Source organism: Anomaloglossus baeobatrachus, chromosome 5, assembly GCF_048569485.1.
Source record: "Anomaloglossus baeobatrachus isolate aAnoBae1 chromosome 5, aAnoBae1.hap1, whole genome shotgun sequence".
In the NCBI taxonomy this organism is placed as follows: domain Eukaryota; kingdom Metazoa; phylum Chordata; class Amphibia; order Anura; family Aromobatidae; genus Anomaloglossus; species Anomaloglossus baeobatrachus.
The window spans coordinates 427,943,842-427,962,180 of NC_134357.1; the positions used below are offsets into that span (position 1 = coordinate 427,943,842).

General features: G+C 42.4%; 1 protein-coding gene across 1 annotated transcript in view; it reads right to left on the reverse strand.

Annotated features, from left to right (window-relative positions):
• Nucleotides 1–6,384: 6,384 nt before the first annotated feature.
• Nucleotides 6,385–18,339, reverse strand: part of ADA (adenosine deaminase) — a 123,821-nt gene continuing 111,866 nt past the window's right edge. Inside the window, exons 7-11 of the mRNA XM_075347756.1 lie at nucleotides 13,522–13,593; nucleotides 13,317–13,418; nucleotides 12,618–12,685; nucleotides 7,503–7,632; nucleotides 6,385–7,185 (exon numbers count right to left, since the gene is read on the reverse strand). Of these exons, the coding sequence (XP_075203871.1) occupies nucleotides 7,081–7,185; nucleotides 7,503–7,632; nucleotides 12,618–12,685; nucleotides 13,317–13,418; nucleotides 13,522–13,593 (477 nt within the window). The 3' untranslated portion in view covers nucleotides 6,385–7,080. The remainder of the gene's footprint in view (nucleotides 7,186–7,502; nucleotides 7,633–12,617; nucleotides 12,686–13,316; nucleotides 13,419–13,521; nucleotides 13,594–18,339) is intronic.

The window sequence follows — 18,339 nt, forward strand, 5'->3', positions numbered from 1 at the left end:
TGTACATTTCTATTGTTGTAGGTAATCACCCCCCTAAAATGCAAGGTTATATCCTCTTGAGGCACTTCCATCCCTGGGAGTAGGGGGAGGTGGGCCTAGAGTCCAACTAGTGTAAACTCTGCTTACCTGGGAGATTCAGGCAGAGTGAGCTGAAACTTGAAGGGAGCAGGAGCTCCAGCCTGTGTGGCTGTGGACACGGACGGAGCTAGGCCTGTGTGGCGGCCCGTGGGATTGTGTGGAACTCTTTGGACTACTGTAAGGACGATTGCTTTGTAATCCGGTCCGAGGATTGTCGGGAAGGGCCCCCGAATCTGTTTTACGTGGACTTATCGTGTGCTGTTCTTGCATTCCTGTTAATAAACCTGTTGGATCGTCCCTCGGCCTCGTCCATCCTTTGCTCTGTTGTACACCCCGTCACACGGTATACCCCCGGAATTTCGCGATTACATTACAGTGAATGGAGTGAAATACCGGGGGTATACCGCAGCTACCTGCGGAAAAGAAGTGACATGCACATTTTCTCAAAAAATTTTCTCAAGAAATTCTTCAGAAAGAATTTTCTTGAGGGAAAAAAAACGCAGTGTGCGCACAGCTATTTTTTTTTCCCATAGGTTTTGCTGGGAAATGTCTGCAGACAGATCACAAGCATTTCTCAAGAAATTTCCGCAGCAAAACCGCGGGTAAAAACGCCTAGTGCACACAGGGCCTTAAACTGTAAAAAACCTACAGCACACGGTGGGTGTCCGTTGACTTGCATTGGCAAGTCTGATAGTGGGAAAAAAAAAGTGGCCCAGAAGGCTATAATGGCTACATGAAAAAGATGGACTTCTGAATGAGGATTTTCTGCAAACGCTCGCCATCTGTACTGCTGTCCCCAGCATGCACTGACATAGTTTGTGTGTAACAGCTAGGGTTAGGCTAGGTTACATCCAAGTGGTAGTAAGGGCAGGAGCAGACGGACAATTTTTTTTTTTTTTTTTTTTTTTTTTAGTCCAGGTGCCATCTGTCAACACATCGGATCGAGCTCGGACCAATGTTACCCTATGGGACTGAACACAACCGATATTTTTTTTTTTCCCCTCAGACAGAAGAAAAATTTCTGCATGTCCGATATTCACATCACACTCGGCCTTATAGGTCACTGAGTGTGTGGAAATCATCGGACCACACTTGGATGGCATCTGAGTCCAATTTCTGAGCACTGAGAATGTGGAGAAATTGTGTTCTCCATCTTCAGTGTGCTATGATCATGTGAGAGACTCGGATCACATTATGCGGACACTGATCAGAGGTTAATTGGCATGTAATTTGTAGAATGGATCCGATTCTTCCGGATGAGAGAAATTATATGGCAATCTACCCCTGTCCTAAAGATACATAAGTAGCAGAGCTCAGCTGATCAATTTACTCTTTATAGCGGAACGGTGAATCCATAAAGGGGGTTGTCTTGTTGCACCAGGTGTTAGGAGGAATTGGTCACTTAGTGTGGTTACAAATGGCTGTAATACCGCAGCATCTCATCATTCCTACGTGTAATGCTATAACAGGCCTGTGAAGCCAGCCTGAATCCATCTACTGCTGTCCCCAGTGTTTACAAGCTGGGCAGGCGGCAGGGAGGAGGAATATAGGGCGCTTACCTGCTATTATGGCACATTTCTTTATGGGAAGATTACGCACACAACCATCCATAATGGGGAACATTCAGGCTGTGCACACAAAGTCGGAATATGTTGGCACTATATAAATGAAAATTATTATTATAAAGTATTTTCCATTTTGAAAACCTCCTGAAAATGTATCAGAAGACGCCGAAAAGAATGAATATGGACATTTCTGTGTAAAAGCCACTTGCCGTCTGTATGTTCAGGATTTTAGCGCCCTTTCACTGCTTCAGGATTCTGAAAACATCATATTATTAATAGAAGTGACGTACATTTTGGCATTTTCTGCTCGGAAGACGCTCTGAAATCTATAGTCCATAGCAAAGCTCAGAGGATGACTGGACTTTCCCCCCCCCCTCCCCCCCCCAAAGAAGCATTTTGCCATAAAAAACAATAGCCGTTTCTTTCATTGCTCAATAAAAATTAAGAAAAACACAGAAAAAAAAAACCAAAAAAAGTCACAAGAACAATGGGAAAACACTCCAAATAAAAGAAAAAAAAAGTGACAAAATTATTAGGAAATTATTGTTAAAAAAACAACACAAATGACAGAAGGAAAAAAAAATGAGAATCCTCAAGTGTCTTCTGCTGGAAAAAAAATGTCAAGTTCACCTAATTTTAAGAGTAGTGGTGTGGACATAGCAATGTATGGCCGATTGTAGGATTTCCTGCAGTCCCAGGTAAAAAAAAAGGAGATCTTCTCTCACTGTTATATGTGCTGCAGTCCGGGGAACAGAAGAGCGGCTCTCTCATGGCATGGGAAAGTATGGATGAAGAAAGGAAATCCAGCTCCATGGACATACAGTTAGGTCCAGAAATATTTGGACAGTGACACAATTTTCGCGAGTTGGGCTCTGCATGTCACCACATTGGATTTGAAATGAAACCTCTACAACAGAATTCAAGTGCAGATTGTAACGTTTAATTTGAAGGTTTGAACAAAAATATCTGATAGAAATTGTAGGAATTGTACACATTTCTTTACAAACACTCCACATTTTAGGAGGTCAAAAGTAATTGGACAAATAAACCAAACCCAAACAAAATATTTTTATTTTCAATATTTTGTTGCGAATCCTTTGGAGGCAATCACTGCCTTAAGTCTGAAACCCATGGACATCACCAAACGCTGGGTTTCCTCCTTCTTAATGCTTTGCCAGGCCTTTATAGCCGCAGCCTTCAGGTCTTGCTTGTTTGTGGGTCTTTCCGTCTTAAGTCTGGATTTGAGCAAGTGAAATGCATGCTCAATTGGGTTAAGATCTGGTGATTGACTTGGCCATTGCAGAATGTTCCACTTTTTTGCACTCATGAACTCCTGGGTAGCTTTGGCTGTATGCTTGGGGTCATTGTCCATCTGTACTATGAAGCGCCGTCCGATCAACTTTGCGGCATTTGGCTGAATCTGGGCTGAAAGTATATCCCGGTACACTTCAGAATTCATCCGGCTACTCTTGTCTGCTGTTATGTCATCAATAAACACAAGTGACCCAGTGCCATTGAAAGCCATCCATGCCCATGCCATCACGTTGCCTCCACCATGTTTTACAGAGGATGTGGTGTGCCTTGGATCATGTGCCGTTCCCTTTCTTCTCCAAACTTTTTTCTTCCCATCATTCTGGTACAGGTTGATCTTTGTCTCATCTGTCCATAGAATACTTTTCCAGAACTGAGCTGGCTTCATGAGGTGTTTTTCAGCAAATTTAACTTTTGGCCTGTCTATTTTTGGAATTGATTAATGGTTTGCATCTAGATGTGAACCCTTTTGTATTTACTTTCATGGAGTCTTCTCTTTACTGTTGACTTAGAGACAGATACACCTACTTCACTGAGAGTGTTCTGGACTTCAGTTGATGTTGTGAACGGGTTCTTCTTCACCAAAGAAAGTATGCGGCGATCATCCACCACTGTTGTCATCCGTGGACGCCTAGGCCTTTTTGAGTTCCCAAGCTCACCAGTCAATTCCTTTTTTCTCAGAATGTACCCGACTGTTGATTTTGCTACTCCAAGCATGTCTGCTATCTCTCTGATGGATTTTTTCTTTTTTTTCAGCCTCAGGATGTTCTGCTTCACCTCAATTGAGAGTTCCTTAGACCGCATGTTGTCTGGTCACAGCAACAGCTTCCAAATGCAAAACCACACACCTGTAATCAACCCCAGACCTTTTAACTACTTAATTGATTACAGGTTAATGAGGGAGACGCCTTCAGAGTTAATTGCAGCCCTTAGAGTCCCTTGTCCAATTACTTTTGGTCCCTTGAAAAAGAGGAGGCTATGCATTACAGAGCTATGATTCCTAAACCCTTTCTCCGATTTGGATGTGAAAACTCTCATATTGCAGCTGGAAGTGTGCACTTTCAGCCCATATTATATATATAATTGTATTTCTGAACATGTTTTTGTAAACAGCTAAAATAACAAAACTTGTGTCACTGTCCAAATATTTCTGGACCTAACTGTAGCCATCATGAAGTTTTAATTGAGTACAGAAGCTTTTATGTCCGTGGAGCTGGATTTCCTTTCTTCATCCAAAACTGCACATTATAGCATCACACGGCGTGTTATAGCAGAGCTGGGCTGGTCATACTGTATTAGTAATAAGCAGACGTCGTCAATAAACGGAGACTTGCTTATTAGAAAGTGGACTCCATTTCTGGCTCATTTGGCCGGTTATGTGTAATTCACAGTGCGGACACTTACTGGAGAGGGGAAGGAGACTTGGCAGCTAGATGTGGAGCGGAGACTGCAGCTCATAATGGCTATTGATTTCCTGTCATCAGAACACGATTATTGTAAGCGGATTGCCTGTAACAGTCAGGTAGTAAGTGGAGCTGTAAGAACTCTGTCGTCTCCCATATTCCTAATGGACGGCCCGGCACTGCTGACTCGGTGCGGAGTCATTAGGTTATTATTGGGCGGCTGCTCCAGTCAGGACTTTCTGGCCAACACCCGACACCTTGGCAGCCATACTGTAATGAGCACTGGGGCAGGGTGCCATATCTGTAGTAACTGATTTATATAGAGTAGCTGTAAGGAGTTGTTTTGAGCAACAGTTAAAGGGATTGTCCAGTTTAGATCATCTTTTCCGCAGGTAGATCCCTGATGATAAACGCTTTGCCTGGTCCCATTGCTGCATTCTCCAGTGATCATCTGCTCTTGGTGTAATGTTTAGTTTTCCTGCACCGCCACCAGTGGGAAAATGGTGCATTACACTAAATAAACAAAATATATGGCATGGGAGGTGACTATTATATAATACAACATTCTGTATGGCATTTAATCAATGCACAATCATTTTGGGGGGGTGGGGGTCTCCCTCTGCAAACAGGAACAATGGGAACAGTGCTAGATGTGACTCTTATATTGGACTGATTGGGAGGGGTCTCGGAGGTCCAACACACACACACACACACACACACACACACTCTCTCCTAAAACTCTCAAACATTAGCAGCCAATACTAAGTCATACATATCATGAAGACCTCCTTTTATACATTTGTTTTAGTAAATGTCTGCATTCTTCATGGGGAGAAAAAAAAAATTCTGGATCACGTTATTTTAGAATGCTGCATTATGCCTTTCCTCTGTTATTCCTCCTGGAAACGTATAACTAAATTGCTCATTTGGACAGTGCCATTGCTCAGGGTGGGTCTTTACACTGTGTCATTATTATTATATATTATTATAGCGCCATTTATTCCATGGCGCTTTACAAGTGAAAGAGGGTATACGTACAACAATCATTAACAGTACAAAACAGACTGGTATAGGAGGAGAGAGGACCTTGCCCGCGAGGGCTCACAGTCTACAGGGAATAGGTGAGGACAGAGCTGGTTGCACAGTGGTGTACTGGACTGAGGGCTATTGTAGGTTGTAGGCTTGTTGAAAGAGGTGGGTCTTGAGGTTCCTCTTGAAGCTTTCCACGGTAGGGGAGAGTCTGATGTGCTGAGGTAGAGCGTTCCAGAGTAAGGGGGATGCACGGGAGAAATCTTGTACGCGATGGTGGGAAGAGGAGATAAGTGAGGAGTAGAGAAGGAGATCTTGTGAGGATCTGAGGTTGCGTGCAGGTAGGTACCGGGAGACTAATTATTAACACTGATTTATTCAGATATCATTTGTAAGCTTAAATTACAAGTTATAAACTTACTATGGTGATACATTTCCAGACGGAATATCTGAGAAACGGCAGAATGCAGAGTTAAGGGGCAAAAAACCCTCAAACGTTGTAATTGGTATTGCCCATAAGATAATAGACATGTAAGGAAAGGTCAAAAGGAGTGAGTTTTTGCTCTTCTATTATTCCCTATTTCTTTTTCCTTTTACAGCCACCATACTGGTACAGAGAGATGAGCCTTTTTCCTTTTCTTTACTAAAGGGGCGTGGCTTACATGATCCTCGAGGGTGTGGCTCATAATCCTCAGGGGAGTGTCTTTAGGTCGATCTGCAAACTTACCCAGTGAGCCACGCCCCTTCATGAAGATTATAAAATTGTGCACTAAATAAAAAAAGACCCATATCTCTGGAGCTGTATGACAGATTAAAAAAAAAACAAAACAAAAAAAAACTGAATAATCGTGTTGGAGCAGGAATACAATAAGGGCCAAAACTGGCCACTTTTTACCCAGTGACAAGTCCCCTTTGAAGTACTGTATACCTTTTTAGTAATAGAAGAAAATAAATTCTGAATATACAAAACCCTACAATAAAATACAAAACACTGGATGGAAAATTGTCAGAAAACCTTGTATTGTAAGTTTTTTGTGTAGCGGATATTGCCATGCATATTATTACAGAGGTGATGTTCCCATATTTCTCCATACTGATGCCCATCGCTGATGTCTGAGGTATTGGTTGACGGTAAGCTCCGATACCGGCTCTGCTACTGTCCTGAGTATACTCTGCTGGTCCAATAGAGGTATCATTTCTGATTATACGTTTTGCCATACAAATGGTGAGAACTCTTCCCCTCCAGCAGGTGGTAGCAGCAGCAGAAACGTCCTATATATGTCACGTGATTATAGACCCCGTACAGGGGGGTTACAATCCAGTATAGATTTTTGGTAAGAGTTATTAGCGCTTACAGTTGAGAAGTGAAGACAAGGCTGTATATACTTTAATACTGGCATAGTAAGTGCTCTGATGAGAGTCCTTCATCCACTGACGGACAGAACCCTTTCCTGCCCACTTGCCGTTTCACATTCTAAAAGGGTTGAAGGGTTTGTTTATTGGGGGGTGGGGGGTGGTAATGAGAAACTGCGCCACACACTATCCATGGTTGTGTTTAGCTGCAGTACCAGACACCATACCCTTTTTCCTAATCTGTCCTGCAGATACCATCTCCTGTAAAATGTGGTCTGTTGGGAGACAAAGATGAAGTCCAGGAAGACAACAACTCCCATGATCCTTCCACTGCATTCTGCTCAAAAACTTGTGGTCAACACCATGTCGTACGCATCATATAATTTATAGACGAGTTCTTTCTTTTCCTTCTCTGGTAGAAAGCTGGACATTGCTGCGTTAATGTTCTAAAATCAGAGAGAAGAGTGAGCATTACAAAGACGGCCTCGTAAAAAAAAAAAAGCTTTTCTTCACTAAGTACCAAAAATGGGCAGCAAATTCAGACCTTGAGTCGCCCCCTACTGTCGACTTATGGTATTATCGTTACCCAACTGTTCTTATAGTCTGTGACAACTATTGATTGACAAAGGGGAGCTAGGAATGTCACTATTGTCACCCAGAAAAAGTTTACATATGAGTATAACAAAAAGATTTCTATTTACTGTGGGGGTTTTTTTTAATTGGGTGGGGGGGGGAGCTTAATTATTTTTAGGGTCCAAATTACCACTCGTTTAAATTCAGCGTCCGTGAACTCCATGTGTTTAACTGCAATATTATAATCCACATCCAATGTCGATCTGAAGATCAGCGGGTCATCTGTGTTCACGGAGTAATTTGCTTTGTCTTTCATAAATCTGCAGAGGAAAGAAATTGGTTGTATAAACCGTAAAATAAAATGGTTCACACATGCGCCATATTACACGAAATTATACATAATCCTCTAAATTACAGGTCTAGCACATGCTATGGAGCCTCATCTATGTCATAACCCTCCCACCAGCCAGAGTCTGGGTCGTGCGGTCAGTAGTCTGGTCACTGGCGGTATTATTTTGATTTTATCGTTTTTTTATTTGGCCATTTTTAGTGAAATTTAGGCACTCCCATACTGTGGCATCATCTGCAGTGTAATGGTGGTATTAGTATTTTCCTAATGCATTATCGGGCTATATAATACATTATATTCCTATATTATTTAGCACAATATGGCGGTGATATTTAGATGTTGTATAACACTTGGTCATTTAAGTGAGTGGCACTTTTACTTGGTAGCTGTATTACTTATGAACAGTGTTGTGGACTATATTTATTGCCCCCCCAGGTTTATCCAGGTGCCTCCACTGAACATGACATATACAATTGTTATCTATATACAGTATTCTGTCATGGGAATATTTAGAGGAGCTCGGACGAAATTATCAGTGATTGATGGACTTGCCAGTCTTATGCGGGCGTCACACGGGACGATAAATCGTGCGATCGCACCCGCCCCCGTCGTTTGTGCGTCACGGGCAATTTGTTGCCCGTGGCGCACAAAGTCGTTAACCTCCGTCACACGTACTTACCTGCCGGACGACCTCGTCGTGGGCGGCGAACATCCTCTTCCTGAAGGGAGAGGGACGTTCGGCGTCACAGTGACGTCACACAACCGCCGGCCAATAGAAGCGGAGGGGCGGAGCTGAGCGGGACGTAAACATCCTACCCACCTCCTTCCTTCCGCATTGCCGGTGGACGCAGGTAAGCTGTGTTCGTCGTTCCCGTGGTGTCACACGTAGCGATGTGTGCTGCCTCAGGAAAGATGAACAACCAGAGCACAGAAGGAAAACGACTTTTTGAAAAAGAACGACGTGTCAACGAGCAACGATAAGGTATTTTTGCTCGTTCACAGTCGTTCCGAGGTGTCACACGGTACGATATGTCTGACGATGCCGGATGTGCATCACTAACGACGTGACCCCGACGACATATCGTCCGATATATCGTACCGTGTGATGCCCGCATTACTTCAGGTAACATGAAGCGAAGCGCCCGTTTTTTTGGCTTATGAGCGTCATTTGTGTTTTTGATTGATAGCACTCATGCCTATTATAGTCTATGGGACTGTTGACATGTCCGTGATTTATCATGGATCAAGCAAACTCATGGAGCTATGTCCGGATATTTATCCAAGTGTTGGATCAATATTGTCAATACAAATCTATGTGGTCGATCCATCAAGACTAGCTTGTGCTATGGCAGTCTTGACATGGTTCATGGCAGCAAATTAATTAAGAGACGCACTCCACTTAATAGAGGTGCCAAATTTACTAAGTGGAGTGTGTCTCCGTGCCTTGTGCCATAAATGCTACTCCAGTCAGCAACTGGATTGGGTGAATTGGATGGGTGAGCTTGGCCACGCCACGGCCCCCCCAATTTACGCAGAACTTAATCAAGATGATATGAAAACGCCAAAATTCTAAAAAAATTTTGAGCAACTCTGCTTTGCAAAATACTTTTCTCTCTTTCAAAGACTTTATGCTACTTTTGCGGTGTAAAACTTTTGAAGCTTTGATGAATCAGCCCCTATGTGTCCATGGGAACAAAAATCAGCCATCCATGCCCTGTCCGTTTTTCCACAGTCAAACTGTGTGCGCGCGTTGCGTAATTGCATGCATTTACGCTGCGTATAGCACTGCAGTGTAAATGCATGCGTCCTGCGTCCCCTGCACAATCTATGTAGATTGTGCATGACACGTGCGCATGATGCTTTTATCAACGCAGCGATTTGAATGCTAACATTTTGACCCAAATCCGTGCGTTCATAAAATGAGCATGTCAATTAATTTGTGCGCTATGGATGCAGCTCCCACTCTGTCTATGGTGGGGGCAGCAGCCATAGGGCATAAAAACGGCTTTTTTTGTACAGAAAAACTGCATCCATTATGCAGTCTTTCTGCAGCGATTTGAAGCGCACATGTGCTGTCAAATCGCTGCAGAATATTCAGCAGTTATGTGCGCATGAGCCCTTAGGAGACTAGAGGAACATTTTTTGTTGTTTCTCATAAAAAAAACTGATGAGACTTTAGACCAAACTGTGATTGTGAAAACTGACTCAGGCTGTGTGCGCACATTGCGTTCAGTACCTTGCAGAAATGAACGCATCCTCTGGCAGAATTTGTCATTGTCAAATTTGGTTTTGACCACAAAAACGATAAAAATAAGCAAGCGTTTTTCCTGCGTTTTTACCGCATTTTGTCCGCGTTTTACATGCTTTTCCATTGCTTAAAGTCAGATGCGTTTTCAATACAAATACACTACTAAATAAAGTTTAAACATTCAAACAGCAGGAAAAAAATGATAAATAAAATGATACATTTTAAATCAAACAAAATAGCTAATTTTAGTAAAAAAATTAATGTGATCTAATATTGATATATAAAATAACATTAAATTATTGTTTTTCTATTATTTTCTAGTCTATGTGTGTGAAAAGGGACATATCATGATCTCACTATATTGTCAAAAATGCATGCGTTTATTTTGTCAAAAAAGCATGCGTTTTGCATCAAAAAAGTATGTAAAACGCTAGGATTTTGATGTAGAATGTGTTTTGAAAGTTCTTATAGACTTTCATGTTAGCAAAACGCAGCCAAAATAGCAAAAACAATTGACATGTTGCTTCTTCAAACGCAGAGATTTTGACAAATTTTCTGCAACTAAAACGCTGCGTTTTAAAAGCATTGTGCGCACAAGAAAGCCCTATTTCCCATAGACTTTGCCTGGAAATCAAAACGCATGCCTTTCTGCATTAAAACGATGCTGCGGAAACGCATTAAAAAACGCAATGTGCGCACACAGCCTCGCTGACCAATCTGTGATGGCAAAAACTGACTCACTGACCAAATTCTGGTCCGTGAGTCAATCTTCACCACCAGAGTTTGGTCACTGAGTCCGTTTTCACCACCAGAATTTGGTCAGTCAGTTTTCACTACCAGGGTTTGGTCAGTGAGTCAATCTTCACCATCAAACTGGTGGTGGAAACTGACTGACTAAACTGTGATGGTGAAAACTGACTCACTGACCAAACCCTGGTGGTGAAAACTCACTGACCAAACTGTGATGGTGAAAACGGACTCACTGACCAAACCCTGGTGGTGAGGACTGACTCACTGACCAAACCCTGGTGGTGAGGACTGACTCACTGACCAAACCCTGGTGGTGAAAACTCACTGACCAAACTGTGATGGTGAAAACGGACTCACTGACCAAACCCTGGTGGTGAGGACTGACTCACTGACCAAACCCTGGTGGTGAGGACTGACTCACTGACCAAACCCTGGTGGTGAGGACTGACTCACTGACCAAACCCTGGTGGTGAAAACTCACTGACCAAACTGTGATGGTGAAAACGGACTCACTGACCAAACCCTGGTGGTGAGGACTGACTCACTGACCAAACCCTGGTGGTGAGGACTGACTCACTGACCAAACCCTGGTGGTGAGGACTGACTCACTGACCAAACGCTGGTGGTGAGGACTGACTCACTGACCAAACCCTGGTGGTGAAGACTGACTCACTGACGAAACTCTCGTGGTGAAAACTGACTAAACTGATGAAACTTTGACCGATTTTCTCATACGAGAAAATCACTGACTACTATTTGAGCCCTAAAGGGTGCTTTACATGCTGCGACATCGCTAGCGATCTCGTTAGTGATGTGACACACCAGATCTGGTGTGTTACATCGCTAATGAGATCGCTAGCGATGTCGCAGCGTGTAAAGCACCCTTAAGGCTACAATCCCACGTTCAGTATTTGATCAGTATTTTACTTCTGTATTTTTCACACGATTATGGTTTTAGCTACAAATACTGAAGTGGTGACATGTTTCTATTATACTTTTCCTCTGATTGTTCCACTCCTGGTTTTGGCTACAAATACTGAGGTAAAAAAAACCTCACCAAATACTCACTGTGTGCACGTGGCCTAAGAATCTGTATCAGTCAACTTTCAACAGAGCTTTAATAGGGTTGTCCACCTTTGGGGACAATTTTTTTCTTTACTTACATGCATGTATTTAGGGCTAAAATCCTGTTTGCAATTTTGTTTTTTAAAAGTAATGTACACCATTTGCCTTTTGTAGCCTTTGTGTTATGTTGATTATTGTTGGCTGCTGAATGAGTTAATTCATCAGTTCGCTCCATCTGACAGTGCAATGTCTGTCTTTCTTTTTTTTTTCAGCTGCTGTGAGCAGATTTATGAGTTTAGACCACATCAAATTTGAATGCGCAGAGAAACAAAGATCCTGAAAAAGCCAAACAGTGCAACATTTTTAATTACACTCAGTGGCAAAAAGGATTTTAGCCCCAAATACATGCATTTTTGTAAGGAAAAAATTGTTCCCAAAAGTGAAGAAACCCTTTAAAACGTCAACTATGTAGTGAACCCCAGTAGTCTATGCATAATACATAGTGATTTAGCCCACCTTGATTTCGAGGGTTGCACCCATAGCAGTTGGTTGCAGTCATTTGTGATCCAGGCTGATGTTATGTAGATGTGTAACAGAATTATAGAATTGTGATGGCACTATTCACACACAAACCTAAAGACCAAGGGTCTGGACATATGTAGCAGCTGCTGAAAACTGCTCTGACGTGCACCGCAACTTTTTTTATTGGCTGTTAACGGCCACATAGTACTGCAGGTAATGCTTCTGATAACGTGCCATATTTTGCAGCCATGCCGTGCTTGGCCAGGTGCAGCTGCCGCTTATGTGTGCCTTTATACCAGCAGATGTGGCATCAGATAGACACATGATTGCAACCATTTGGTAGTCGCTGGCTATGAGGCTATATGACTTACTGTTTCACAGGATGTTTGGTAAAGTCTGGATCACAGGCGCCGGTGAGGTAACTGGACCATGGACAAGTCTACAAAGTAGAACAACAAGGTAAATGGACTATCAAAGTGCCTACAGAGAGATACGTAGAGAAGGACACGACAATATATTATTGCGCCATTATGACACTATTACGGCACACGAGGTGGTCCTGCAAACAATGAAAGGAAGAAAAGGGGTTAATCTTCTGTGCCACCAAACCAGTCCAAATGATGTAGATAAAATGAGTTATTGGTCAACGTGTTTCAAAGCCCTCAGAGGCTCCTTCATCAGGACAGTTGGTCCTGATGAAGAAGCCTCTGAGGGCTTTGAAACACGACCAATAAATCATATTTTATCTACATCTTTTGGACTGGTTTGGTGGCACAGGAGATTAACACTTTTCTTCCTTCCATTGTTTGTAACTCCACGTGGGTTCTGCAGCGGCCTCAGGCGTTTTATGGTGGTTGTGATGTGCACAACCACACAAGGTGAGCCTTTCTGAGTTGTTTCTCCTTTGATTTTAATTGGATCAGACCTTATTTTGTGCGATTTCTCTTTCCAGCTCCTATAAACTGGTCCTGCAGGAAGTGATGAGCAGCGCTGAATAATGACACTTATCACTGATATGTCAATGAATATATATTCTATTATGTACTTGTGATATTTAGTGTAGTACGCACCTCAAAATGCATCTTCTTATTCAGGAGCTCCTTGTATAAGTGCGGGTCTTCTATGGTGTGGTATCCATGTCCAATCCTTTCTGCTTTTAGCACGTCCACAGCCTGGAATACAATATATCATCGTGCCCCTGCAGCATGAGCAGCTCTAATATGTCCCATCCTACGACACCCTGTCCTGGGCCCCCACTTTCCTATCATTTCTTACCTCCTTGACAACACTTGGGGGCCCGACTTCTCCTGCATGGACCGTCCTGTGAATTCCACATCTTACAGCTTCCTGCAGCCGAGGAGAAGGTAAAGAGACAGACACCAACACACATATGAATAAAGATATATAACACGCTCCACAAATAAATGTAAATTCATTGTACATTCCAAGGGGCTTATATTTAGGTGCACCAGAGAAGGTCTAAAGACACTCTGGAATGATTTTCAAAGGTGTCCTACTATAAGGCTAACCAAAGTAAATCACAAATTCTAAGTTTTAATCTAAACCCTCAACAGCAATCAGAAATGGAGGAAAAATTCAGGTTCGGGTGGCAAAAAGAGAGCATGCCATATCTAGGAATAAAAATTACAAACCCATTAAATAAGATAGTGGAGAAAAATTTAGGTGATATCTATATTTCAAATACGTCTTGCAAAATATTTCCAAGATTGAGACCTCTTGGTTGGGCAGGATTGTAGCCGTAAAGCAATGATTTTACCTAAGCTATTATATATTTTTAGATCAATTTCGATATGTGTCACTAAATCTTGGTCGCAAAAATTTCAAACTCAAATCAGAAGATATATTTGGCAGAACAAGCAGACCAGGATATCTAGAAAGACACTCACTAAACATAAATGAAGAGGAAGTTTGGAGTTCCTAACATTTGTGCTTACCATTTGGCATGTATCATGAAACTAAAGCGGGCTTTACACGCTACGATATCGTTAATGAATTATCGTCGGGGTCACGGTGTTTGTGACGCACATCCGGCGTCATTAACGATATCGCAGCGTGTGACACTTATGAGCGACCTTAAACGATCGCAAAAGCAGTCAAAATCATTTGCCGCGGACAGGTCGTCCTGAAACAAAAAAAATCGTTTTCTGCTTATTAGCGATGTTGTTCCTCGTTCCTGCGGCACCACACATCGCTGTGTGTGACACCGCAGATGCGACGAACATCTCCTTACCTGCCTCCACCGGCAATGCGGAAGGAAGAAGGTGGGCGGGATGTTACGTCCCGCTCATCTCTGCCCCTCCGCTTCTATTGGACGGCTGCCATGTGACGTCGCTGTGACGCCGCACGAAACGCCCCCTTATAAAGGAGGCGGTTCGCCGGCCAGAACGACGTCGCAGAGCAGGTAAGTCTGCGTGATGGGGTTAAGCGAGGTTGTGCGGCATGGGCAGCGATTTGCCCATGTCGCACAACCGATGAGGGTGGGTACGATCGCTTGCGATCTCGCTAGCGAGATCGCAGCGTGTAAAGCCCGCTTTAGTCATAAATGGCTGTCTGATCCAAATGATTCAAGCTGGGTCGCTATAGAGAAGTCTCTAAATTCAAATAGATCTTTGAGATCTCTAATCATTGCTAACCTAGTCCAGCTGAAGCGGCCTTTACCCAAACCACTTCTACTTAAATCAACTGTTAAAATATGGTGAGCTCTTCTAAAAATTACAAAAGATAAATCACCATGTGAACCCTTAAAAAACATTCCGCTAGAAGTTCTGGAAATAATAAATCCTAAACTAGACCTATCTTATTGGAAAGAAAAAGGGATCTCTGACTTGGATAGTATAATGTCCGGAGAAACATTGGACACCTTCCCAGATATTCAAAAGAGATTTGATCTTCCTGAGGAGGAGCTGATGAAGTGGAATAGTGTTGATCGCTTGCTCAATCATAGGAAAGAGATTGTGTTCAAATTACCAAGGACTATTAAATTCTTACATGACTCAAAGAATATGGCGGTATGGAAAACAAGTAATAGTTACAGTAAATTTAATGAGGATAAGGATCTCCACAGGGGCTCTGGCTTGGTTGCGTGGGAAAAAGAACTTAACAAGACATTTGATGACACACAAACTGAATACGCACTTGACATTACCTATTCTAACTCGTTTTGTTCTTCGCTTCTACTTTAAAATGATCTCGAGATGGTATCTCACTCCCCAAAAATTGAATTTCATATCCCCTTCTAATTCGCCATTGTGTTGGAGAGGATGTCAAGAAGTTGGGAGTTTGTCACATATATTTTATTTGTGTCCAAAATTGAAAACTTTGTGGGGAGACATCCAGTTACTGTTATCTCAAATACCAAATTGTCATTAAAACTAGAACCGGAACTCATATTATTATCAATAGGCCTAGAGAAAATCCCTAAGAAATTTCAGCATATTGTTTGTCATATTGTCTTAACCACTAAACTTTTATTAGCTTCAAGATGGCGAAAATAAACTATTCCCACATTAGCGGAGGTCATAGATAGGGTGTCAACCCATAGTGTCTTCGAATTCAATCTAGCTGTTAGAGAGAATAATATGGGAAGATATTCTAGACGATGGAACCCCTGGACAACTACTTTCAGTCCAGAACTCCATACACCTGAATCTCCTTAAAATATATCTCCTTGTGAAGGAAAAAGCTTAAACATTTATATCACACAAGATCTCACTATATTAAAAATGTATTGGTTAACTGCGCATCTCACCTCGGGTTATCTGCAGTTTTTACTACAGTTTATATAGTTGTTAGTTGTAGTTGTCTATTATCCTTTAATAAGATTTGTTATGCAATCTTCAAAGAATTTTACTATCTATCTTATTGAAAATTGTAATAATATGCTTATTGAGATTGTAGAGATTAATCTGTTCTCCCTCCCTTCTTTCCATGGCCACATCTAACCTTTTTCAATCCTTTTTTTGTCCTTCCCGCCACTATTATCTTGAATAAAGGCGATCTTCAAGCTTTCTTCTTTCCTTCCTCCCCTCCCTTCCCCACTCTATCCTAAGTAAGATGTTTGTTTTTCATGTCAAAATTTCAATCAAGCTCTTTGGAAACAGAGGAGATCTAAAGGACCATCTGCTAGGATGGTAGGTGGGGACCCTGTTACATACCTTGCATTGAGGCCGCGGCGGTTATATATACAGTATATCTAATCTATTGCTCGTATACGGCCACCATACGGTGATTCCCACACTAGGCCTATTATAACCTTTGAACCATGTACAAATCGCAATGTATTATATCCTTATACAGCCATTATATCACCAGCTTTTTACCCCGACTGTAAAATTCCTGGACTTATCTACTCTGCAGTGTACAGAGAATTTACAGTCATCCCATAAAATACCGTAATTTGTGCGTCAGCAGATATACATAGTCAGTCCTAAGTTGTTGACATGATAGCTGTTAAGGCAGGCACCATGGCACAATGATAATGTCTCAGTACAGTAGTGACATGAAAAGGAATATAGAAAAGGAGGATGGGGAAAATAAGGTCTACTTATCACAAACAGCGCCACTCTTTTCCATAGGCTGTGCCTGGTACTGCAGTTCAGGCCCATTCAAGTGAATTATGCAATGCCAGACCCAATCCATATACACACAAATAACCAACTTTCCAATTGCCTTGAAAAGTGGTCTTCTAAGACAAAGCGGAGGTCTTCTCAAGGTAGATGACCGTTTTTTCACCCATACAAATCAATGAGGAAATGCAAAACCGCAACAAAAATCCAAAACACGGCAAAAACGCAGGTTATTTCATTCAAAGAGATGGTGTTGCTGCAGAAAAAAGCCGCAAAAATTCCCTGTGTGAACACACCCTAAGGCTTCTGACACACACACGTGAAATTCATGCACGTGCCGAGAGACACGTATTTTCCCTGCGTGTTGCGTGCAGGTAAGTACGTGTCTCTGGTACGTGCGTGACACGTGTGTTCTACGTGTGCTATCCGCGATAGCACACGTAGAATCGGTAATTATTATACTCACCTGGTCCTTCCTGATGTCCGCGCTGCTGTCCATGGTGCTGATCCTCGGTCTCCAGCCCTCCCGTCTCCCCGCTGCTGCTGCTGCCAGGCAGTGAAGTGAATATTCAATGAGAATAATGAGCGGCGGTCGGCAGCAGCGGCGGAGACAGGAGGGCTGGAGAAGGTGAGTTAATGTTTTTTTTTTTTTTCACTGACATGTGTGTTTTCTCCGGCGCGTGTCACACGGGACCGCATCCACACTACACCCGTGTGGTGCGGGTGCGGGCCGTGTGACACCCGTGCTGCGGGAGAAAACACTGACATGTCAGCGCTTTCAAAAACGCACACACGTACAAACGCACACGGACACACGTTCCGTGTGGTTTTACGTGTGTGTGCCTGCTACAATAGGGTAGCATTGGTTAAAGTGTCTCCGTGCCGCCGGTACGTGTAAAAAATGACAAACACGTGCCGGAGGCACGGATGTGTGGCGCTAGCCTAAAAGTGCAAATCCAAGTCTGACCTCAACCAGGTCTACAATAGATAGTATCCAAACAATGGCAGGATTCCTCCAATAAGGCCACATGCACACATTGAGTATTTGGTGAGTTTTTTTCCCCTCAGAATTTATAAGCCAAAACCAGGAGTGGGTATAAAATACAGAAGTGGTGACGTGTTTCTATTATACTTTCCTCTGATTGTTCCACTCCTGGATTTGGCTACAAATACTGAGGTAAAAAACTCAAATATTCAATGTGTAAATGTGGCATACATGAAAAAAATGTGACTTTATTAATGTATCTCCAATAGCTTTAATTCAATTCCTACTAGAATCTACCGATCAATCTGTATCCATATATATGTATTGTAAGCATACCTAGAGCCACTAGGTGGCGCTGAGGTTTCATTAAATGATTATATTAATACCCCTTTATAATTAGGGAAATACTGTAGCAAATGTATTAAGGGTGGGAAAAGTTCTGAAATGATTCTTCTGGGTATGATTTTTTTTATTACCTAACAAACACCTTACATGTTAAAGGGAACCAATCACCAGGATTTT